At 30.9% G+C, this 9,976-nt stretch overlaps 1 protein-coding gene across 1 annotated transcript; it reads right to left on the bottom strand.

Moving 5' to 3' along the window:
• Positions 1-294: 294 nt before the first annotated feature.
• Positions 295-1,130, bottom strand: LOC106402888 (lipid transfer protein EARLI 1). Its single transcript, XM_013843699.3, has one exon. It carries the CDS (start codon positions 1,036-1,038, stop codon positions 529-531), a length of 510 nt encoding a protein of 169 aa, XP_013699153.2. The 5' UTR covers positions 1,039-1,130; the 3' UTR covers positions 295-528.
• Positions 1,131-9,976: the final 8,846 nt, after the last annotated feature.

Below are 9,976 nucleotides of genomic sequence, written 5' to 3'. Positions count from 1 at the left end.
ATTAATTATAGTTTAGTTCCACAATTTTTAATAAAAAATGATCCGATCCATCGGAAAGAAATTATATAATAATAACAAAAAACATTGTATATATATATAAATAAAATGATCAGATATATAAAAAAAATTGTCGATAATATATATAAATAAACTTTCAGTGCGCAAAACACATGTCTTATCCTAGTTTTAAGTATTATGTTAGAAACCAGATATGCAATTGTTTGGTTAATATCATATATTATGTGAATCTGAAGATTGTACCATAATCCAAATGCAAGTATTGAAACTAAGACGTTGGTTACAAAATCTATTCATTAAATGGGTCGAAAATAGGTATCGATGGCTACATAAACATACAAGCACCAACATCGTTTACAACAAAGAAAAGTACGAAACTCTCACGCATTTATTATATCACTTAAAAACAAAATTAATATTTAAATATTAAGCTCTAGCTTGCATGCTTTTATTCAAACTGTAAATATATTTTGAAGAGGAAACTGTGTGCACGTCGTGTTCATAGCTAATTCAAGTACATTCGAAACCAGACGGAACCTTCTTGTTACACTTGTTGAGAAGAACGCTGAGAGATATAGGAACGTTAAGGTTGATTCCAAGAACGTTAACCTTGAGGGCAGTGCAGAGACAAATTGCAGCCTCGAGGTCAACCAAACCTTGAACAAGCGAGCAGCATGGTTGAGCTGATGGCTGACCCAACTGTATGTTGAGTAGGCCACTTAGAACGTTTCCGCATACACCAAGCTTAAGGACATCTATAGGACAGTTTCCGGATGAGCCAGGGTTGCTCGGAGGTGTGACAGGCCTAGGGTTTGGACTTGGGACCGAGGGACTTGGAACAAACGGACTTGGGACATGCTTGGGGGGCCTGGGACTTGGGAGCGGCTTAGGCTTAGGACTTGGGCCCGGCTTGGGTTTGGGATTTGGGCTACAGCCGCAATCAGTTGCAGCGGTCAACGTGAAAAAGAGGATGTTGAGAGCGAAGAAAAGAGCGAGACAGGCTGAGTTCTTTGAAGCCATTCTTTTTAAAAAAGATAAAGTCCAAGTTATAAGGACTATTGAGTGTTTTTGAGAGAGAGATGAGGAGAAATGAAGAGAAAGTGTTGGTATTTATAGGGTTTTGCAAGGATGTGAAGAGTACTAACTTGTTTAGAATAAATCAATTAATTATATTTTTTTCTTTCTCTATATTATATATTTTTCCTCTTAATAACATCATTCTAGAAAAAGAAAATCTGATCCTTTATCGTATACAAAATCTGACATAAAATTAAGAGAGAAAAAATCGATTTCCGCATTCATCTTTGTCTTATTGTCACATTGTCAATGATGTTATGATCACCACCATCATGTGTTCATGGCCCCATTGCACATTTGTTCAGTCTTTGACTCGTAGTCATATTACAATAGAGCTTCGATAACTTTACGTCTGGTAGATAAATCCCAGCCAATACAAAATGTTTTATCATATGTGAGTGGGTGTTTTCAAAATTTCGTATCCTCTGATGTTTTTTTTAAGCAATCTTTATGTGTTGTGTTTAATTCCCTAGACTATATTTGCGAAGTGATTTTACCACATGTATTCTTTACAATCAATTTCACAAAACAAATATGACATATTTACTAAAATCGATGACATCATTTTCAGAAATATATAATATGGATAATTTCATTTAATGTTGATTTATATTTTTGACACCCTTATTAGAATATGGTAATAATTCATATATTACATTCAATATTGATATTTCTTTTTGGTAAACTTTTTTTAAATATGGTAATAGCTCATACATCATCTATAAAATAAATATATTCATATATAACATTTCAAATTTCGAAATATTATTATTTTTGTATAATTATACAATTTGTATTACTAAAGCTTTCAAAAATTTCTACAGTTTTTAAAATTTTAAATATCTAATCGTAAGATGATTAGTTTCTTATATATCTACAAATTTTATAAATATTGTTTAGGCTAAATTTTTGATAATTATATAATTTTATATTACTTTTATTAATTTTATTCAAATTGATTTAATATATATCAAATTTATATTAAATATTCGTAAAAAAATATTAAAATCTATAATATTTAATAAAATTTATTTTTAAATATAAGTTAGATTAAAAAAATTTCTTACTGCACATGGTGCAGGAAAACACCTAGTTAGTAACTAATATCTCTATTATTAAAACAGAAGTACCAATATAAATTTCCTCTTAGTTTTCAAAGTTATTTACATTTGAATGCCACTGAAATAATAAATTTACCTACCTTTTAGTATTCTTGTCTTTTATAGTTTAATTAATGCATTTTCCTAAAATAAATTATGTTTATTTATTTAAATTTTTTTTCCTATAATCTAGGTAAACAATAAATTATACTTAATCAATGTCAAAAATGTAACAAGATTTTATTATTACGGGGTGGTTATTTTTTATTTTGGTATATTAACTACGTCTAAAAAGCATAAAAGTGTTATAAAAATACATAATATAAACCACAAAATTTTTAATAATATATTTAATTATTTAATTGTATAAATCAAATATAAAAATAGATAACCATTTTATTTTACATTAAAATTTTGATCCATAAAAAATACATTTGCACGAACACACGAGTTATATTTTTAAAATAGGGTTGTAATAGTTGACGGATCAAAAAATAAAATAAATTATTCATTATAAATTCTAAAATGATTGTGTTTAGAAATATATTAAATAACTATTTCATATATATATATATATATATATATATAAATTTTAAAAAACATATATTACCATTTATATAAAATAAATATATTTTTTTTGTAAACCAAAAATTAGCTCTAGTATCCTCTTATGTTACATATGTTACATATTAAGAGGACATAAATATCCAGCAAGATTCGGGTTGGGCTTTGAATCTCATTGTTACGATATTTTCTTCTGCCAAAATGAGAATTTCATTTTTATTTGTAAATGTTTCAAAAGGTAGATATTTGGAAAAGACGGAATCCGCAACTGCTGCATTCAACAGAAATGGCAGTTCTCTTGGACCAAATTCTCCAAATCTGTCAATAAGACGATCAAGCAGTAGCCAACAGTCACCACATAAACTTATGTTTAAGCCATTCTCCATGCATATGGTAGAAAACTATACATCATCATTAAAGTATGATAATAAATAATATAATAATATTTTACAAATTTCAAAATATTATTTATTTCAATTTTTGTATAATTATACATTTTTATTACTAAAATAGATTTTCAAATTTTATTTTACAATTTTTTAAACAATAATAAATTTTCGTAAAATTATTAGTTTCTTTTATATATCTACAATTTTTAGAAATACTCTTAGTTTTAATTTTTGATAATTATAAAATTTTTCTATCAAATTATTTTATTAAGTTTATACAAATTGAATTAAAATATTTTTTATCAAAAAATATAAGTTTATAATTTTAAATATATACATATATACTTTAAATATAATTTAAAGTAAACAGAATTGTTTATTTTATTTTAATTTTGGTTAAGTTAAATTAAAATTTATATTAAAATATTGATAAGATAATAATAAAATATAAAAGAATAATAATATCTTATTTAAAATATAGTTTAAATTTAAAATTTATTAGTGCACATAGTACATGAAAACACATAGTAATGAATCATTTATAAAGTGATATACTAAATCTATGTACAACGCCGCCACGCCCCCACTCAAAACTAAGAGAGATATTTACGTTAATACACACTCATGCCAAAAATCTTTTCACTTTTACTCTTTTAGCCATTTACCGCTAAGTCTGAGATTTATTATCCGGGATTCAAATCCAAACTGAGGTCTGCTCTGATATCCGGAGTGTCCGAATCCGAATCCGGCTAGTAAAATATTGGATCCGTCAAAACCAAATGCGGACATCTTAATTTTTAGGTCCGGATATTCGAATCTGGATCTTTATTTTAAAATATATTATTTTTTTTAAATTTCATTATTATTTATATTTGATTATAATAATTTATACATAAATTATTCTTATCATATTTTATTTTAATTTTTATAATATCATACATATATATATATTTACAAATCTTGAATAAATATTTAATTTATGTATTATTTTTAGAGTTTTAGTATCGTAAATTTTTTTTTTTTTTATAATTACTTTTATGGATTCAAATCGAGATCCAAATATCCGCAGGTAATATAATATCTAGACGGATATCAGGATATCTAAAAGCCACAAATCCAAATCTGAATATTAAATATATGGATCCGATGGAAAACTGAAAAGCACATGTACAATGCCACCCTCACACTGACCGTACTTCCGGAAAACATAACTAGCGAGGCCAAGAAGCAGCAGCGCACTTACACTAGAAGAATATAGTTTGCTTATTATTGTCGAGATAATGGTCCACTTCTTCACATCCACCGTACAATGCATGATGTTATTGAACCAGCCTCAAGCTGCCTATGGTCTTGACCACCTCCTCTTAATCGGGGAAGTTTGAACTAGCTGGAGAGTCATGATCTCTTGTCGAAAACTATTATCAACGTTCAGCGATTGAATGAAGCTCACTAGTGCGAAGAATGAAACGTAAAACAAGAAAAGAAGCCCGCCAGAACTACTTAACAATACTTCCGAGGTCACTACCAGGCCTACCAGCCTATTTGATATTCTAAATTCTATGATATTCGGATCCATCCCAGGCCTATTTACCGCTACCAAGGTATTTTACGAAAATTGAAATTGCCTTAATACACATTACATAAGATGATAAGACACTCCCTCTCCGGCCCTCCCCCGCCACCTGACTTCATATTTTCTTTTTTCTTTTCTTACTTCTCTTTTATTATTTTGTTAAAAATAATATTATTTTCTCCAATTTTCTTTATTTTTTCATTTTTAACTTTGATTTGCTGATATTTCATACGTTAATTATGTTATGATTTCAACAATCCAAATATTATAATTCGACGAGTGCCTTTGTATTTTTATCCTTATCCATAACAAATTTCAAATTTTATTATATAATCAAATTTTCTCACCATTAATGTTCTCTCGGCGGATATAATCATAATCGACACCATAAGATGTGTCGTCTATTTTTAACTTCGCTGTCATCGTGTTCGACAGAAATCTTCTTATGAGTCCATTACATAATAAATTGTGTGTTCATTTAGTTTATAAGTGCTTTGAATAAATCTCAATCACTTATCTTTCCATTTGGGTTTTTCCGATTCTGTGATTAGGGATTTTGAATTTGGGTCTTAAATTGAAGTCTGATCAATAATCCATAAGTCACATAATTTTTATATAGCTCATGAACTACATGTACTTCTCTTGTCTTTTGTAGGACCAGACCCTACTGTACGTTATGAAGTTAACATATATAATACTATATAATGAATACTTCAAATGTTGTACACAATTCTGTCTTTTTCATAAAAATTTATGGTCTATGTGTTATGTATTACAATTTCCATTCAAATATAACCACTGATTTTCTAATGATTTCATGAATCGTCTATGTATATATATATTTTGAATATGGATATCCTTTATATATTAAAGCACAAGTCACCTTACCAATAAGATTATGACACGTGGAAAATAGTTTTCAAAAAAAAATATTCAAGAAAAATCTATCCCAATATTTCAGCGACATTTTTTTTTGTTGAAAAAACTTCATTTTATTATTCTCATAATATTTTATTCACGTTGTTCTAGGTTAACTGACTATGATCTCAAAACAGTTTTCTTTCTTATATTAATTTTTTCATCTACAAATTTGCTTTCTGTTTTTTCCTTTAATTTTTCAGTTTTTATCTATCTTCTCCGTTATCAAATGAGCAAAACAACGGATCCTTTCATCTTTCCTAGATTTCAGTTTGATCTCGACCAGTGCCTTCATATCTACTTTCTTCTTCTTTTTTCACCAAATCTAAAATTTTATCTCTCCTAAAGTTCATCATCAACAAGTTCTTAGATTGATACGGTGGATTGTGGTGGTCGAATTTAAAATCAACTTGGGAAGAGATTGTTATTGGTAAGGTGATTTTGGAGAGATTCAGAGTGCTTTAAAAATATTTGTTGCAGGGTATGCATAATTTGCCTGCAGGTATTAATGGTGGTGGTGTGTAATGAGTTCATATGAGATTTTTTTGGCAAAAGCAGAGTAAAAAATATTAAATAAACATTTGTATTGTTCAGTTTTAAAATTAATTCAGTTTGCTGTAGACAAGTATGAGAAAGAAGTAATTTAGATTTATTTAGACCTCTGCAACAAATATTGGATCTGTGAAGAGTCCAGTCAAATGTCAAGAGAATAAACTATTGAACTTTGCAGGTTTGATAGTGTTAATCTTTTACCAATCGATTGTATTACACAACGATCACAGTGTGTTACACACGAGTTTGAGAGAAAGAATAAGATAGACGTTTCATGCTTATGAACTTTTCTGAAAATACTTTTGTATTATTGAGATTCGGTGTTATGTTTATAACAAATGATTGATTTTTATATAGAGATCGAATCATTACAAGTATAAAAGACACAACTCTTTATACTAAAGGACACAACACGAAGAGTTACAACTCTTTGTGTAATAATATAAATAACTAACTTATGTAAATGTATTAAGGAGAGATTATATTATATATTTTAACAGATAGCATGCCTCTTGTGGAGTATAGTGTCAGTAACGGTAGCTTGGATCAAAGGAGGAGGGTACTGTTTTACCCGAATGATCAGACTCAATTTGTTATTTCTACTGATCATGTTCACTCATCTGATTCAGGTCCCACTATATGGTACGTATATCATCTACTTAATTTTAAATGGAAAATGTATCAACGGTTGCTTGAGGTAAAATCTTGAATTCTCCACACAACATTTGGCACAAACCCGTCTCTCTGCAAAGTCTAGGCCGGCAATTTTTATGTTTGTTTGAATTACTTTGTAAAGAATAATCAAGTGGAGACCTCTAGCCAAAACTATGTAGTTTTAAATAAACTAAATTTGTAAATTTTAATCTTAAGAATTCAACAAACTATCAAACGAACTAACTTGGGGTTTTTTTTAATTGTGTGTTTTTCTAAAAATCTTTTATATATTAAATCACAAGTCAACTAACCTATCAAATTTCAACACATTTCATATTTTTACAAAAATCAAAATTAAAAATAATTGAAAAAACTATGTCATTCGATTTCTAATGTTTGAAAAAAATGTCCATATGCGTTTACCATTATCCTACTTATATTTCATGTTAAAATAAAAAATATTTAATGTGTTTTTCTTTTGTTGTTTGTGTAGTTTAACATTGTAGATGATATTCCTTAAAAAATCACCAAATTTTGGAAGAAAAAAACTTAACATGTGCGTAATGGATAATATTAGAAAACAAATCACAATTTATGACACATAATTTATGCTTTTCAGAAAAACAATGAAAGCTAATTAGTTATCGACATGATAAAATTTAAGCAAATCACAAAATTTTTAAAGTTAAATAAACTTTCTATAAATAAAAAGAACTCCACAATTGAAAGTGTAGGTAAATTTTTTTTTTTCAAATTTCTAATTTCATGGCACAATTTCAAACTGTTTCTTTTATATAATTTTTGGTTATCTAATATTCTTCTATATTTTTTCTATATTTACTTTCTCTTTCTCTCACTCTTTTATTTTAAACTTTTCCATCTCTTCATCATTTTTTTCTGGTTGTTGAATGCAGCAACAAAAATCCATATAGCTTTTACTTTTAATTCAAATTCCTTTTTCTCTTCTTCTAAAATTAAAACTATCTTATTCTTTTTCTATGATCCAGCTTTAAGTTGTTTTATAGATTAGGAATACGAAAGGACAACAAGGTTGGACAAATCAGACCATGCATACTAAAGTAATTATTTACCACTTTTCTTTCAGTTGTTTCATTGTTATTAAATTTTTTGTTTATCGTAGATTTATATAAAGCAAAAGAAAGACAGCTCATGTTGTAGTCAAAGAACGTGAAGATGATACATTGGTGTTGCTGCTGGGACGAGATTGAGGTAATATTGTAAATATAAGTATTTTAGTTTATTACCGCTGTAAATTGTTGTGATTTATATATTATACATATTTTATGGCATTATTATGCATATGCACATTAACATTTTGATACTCTTAACACCCAATAATAGTGATCCAGATCCATATTTTATGGCATTATGATTCCTAGATCCAGTGTTCTTTGATCGTGATCTTCTCTTGAAACATAATCCTTGGTTCCTCCATTATCACAGAAGGCTCTTTGGCATCCTGTGTGACCGTTCCGAGGAATCAATCACGGCTGGAGTACTCATCACGTAATAGCGAGGGCTTTTGGATTAAGTATTTCCTTTGAATTACTGATCTCCTTGTTTGGTGTATCTACTGATCGCATATTTCATCCAAAATTATCCTACGTAACGGATCGTCGATGGCTTTCCCAGAGTGAAGTATAGTCTGAAGAATCACGGGTCCTTACGATCCGGTGTTGAACTGTTTATTCACCGGTGTTACTCTACTTTTGTTACGGTTTAAGATCTTCGTATGGGGTCTAAATATCAGATCAGGTCTGCTCATATGGCAGATCTAAAAGGCAAAGGGATTCTCTACGAGGATGATGACGAGCCTATAATATTAACGGAACAAGACGATGCACAAGTCCTTAAGGAGTTCCGGATGTCTTTGATTGGCAAGGTACTAAATTCAAAGAAGCAGAATGTTGAAAAACTACTTCAGACAATGCCAACGCAATGGGGGTTACAAGATCAAATTACTGCGAATGATCTAGGCAAAGGGAAGTTCTTATTTAAATTCACCAATGAAGAAGACCTTAAGTCTGTACTTCAGAAGGGTCCATTTCACTACAACTACTGTATGTTCGTACTGGTAAGATGGGAACCAGTTGTCCACGATGACTACCCTTGGATCATCCCATTTTGGGTGCAGTTATATGGCTTACCTCTTCACTTGTGGACGGTTACAAACTTGAAAAACATTGGGAGTCGCCTTGGCCAGGTTGTTGAGGACTCCACTGAAATCACGGAGGGACGTATGCGCATTGAAATTGATTCACGTCGGCCTTTGAAGTTTAAACGTAAGGTAGAATCTCCTGATGCGGAGGAAGTAACCATTGAAATAAAGTACGATATGCTTTTCAAGCATTGTACAACTTGTGGCCTTATGTCTCATGAGAAGGGTTACTGTCCCACAATGGAAGCTACATCTCGGGGACAATCTGAGCGAGGTGGCATAAGTTTACCTGCGGAACACGGTCGAGCTAGGATACAAGCGGAGAGAGGTGGAGTCTTTGCACGTGTGCAGCTGCCACAAGATCATAACGGTAACCAGCCTTTGCTGAGGTATCGTGTAACAGATTCTGGTCGGCAATATGAACAAGATAGAAAAAATGTGGTTGCGTCTTGATGGGATGGTACTCGACAGATCAACGGCCATAGAGAGCGATATCAGGCTGCCAATGAGTATCAGAGCCGTAACAGAGGAGAATCACACTCAGATAGAATCATGAGAAGACGCAATGAGAAGTCAAGGAGTGATCGTTACGGGGAGAATCGATATGGTAGGGGTCCTTACGATCGCAAGGAGGAGCTGAGCTGGCGTGTGAAAGTTCAGAAAGCTCGTGGGATTGGACAAAGCACACCTAATGCTGAGGTACAGGGTGTGAGTTCTACGGCACATGAAGTTGTTCCTTATGGACAATCTTCAGACATGATAACATCACCGAACAGAGACAAGAAACACGGGGAAATAGAGGAGCATGTGAGTGGAGGAAGTCGTGGCAATAAGAGGCTTGCAAGTGCTATCGTTACCCCAGCTCATCAGCGACCACCGCAGGATGAGAATGTCACGATCCAAGGCAAGGATGTTGCGTTAGCTTTGACGTTTTCACCACAAGGACCGACAT

This window comes from Brassica napus, chromosome A9, assembly GCF_020379485.1.
Source record: "Brassica napus cultivar Da-Ae chromosome A9, Da-Ae, whole genome shotgun sequence".
Lineage (NCBI taxonomy): Eukaryota > Viridiplantae > Streptophyta > Magnoliopsida > Brassicales > Brassicaceae > Brassica > Brassica napus.
The sequence above is the reverse complement of the archived record's forward strand: the minus strand, read 5'-3'. Positions and strand labels throughout refer to the sequence as shown.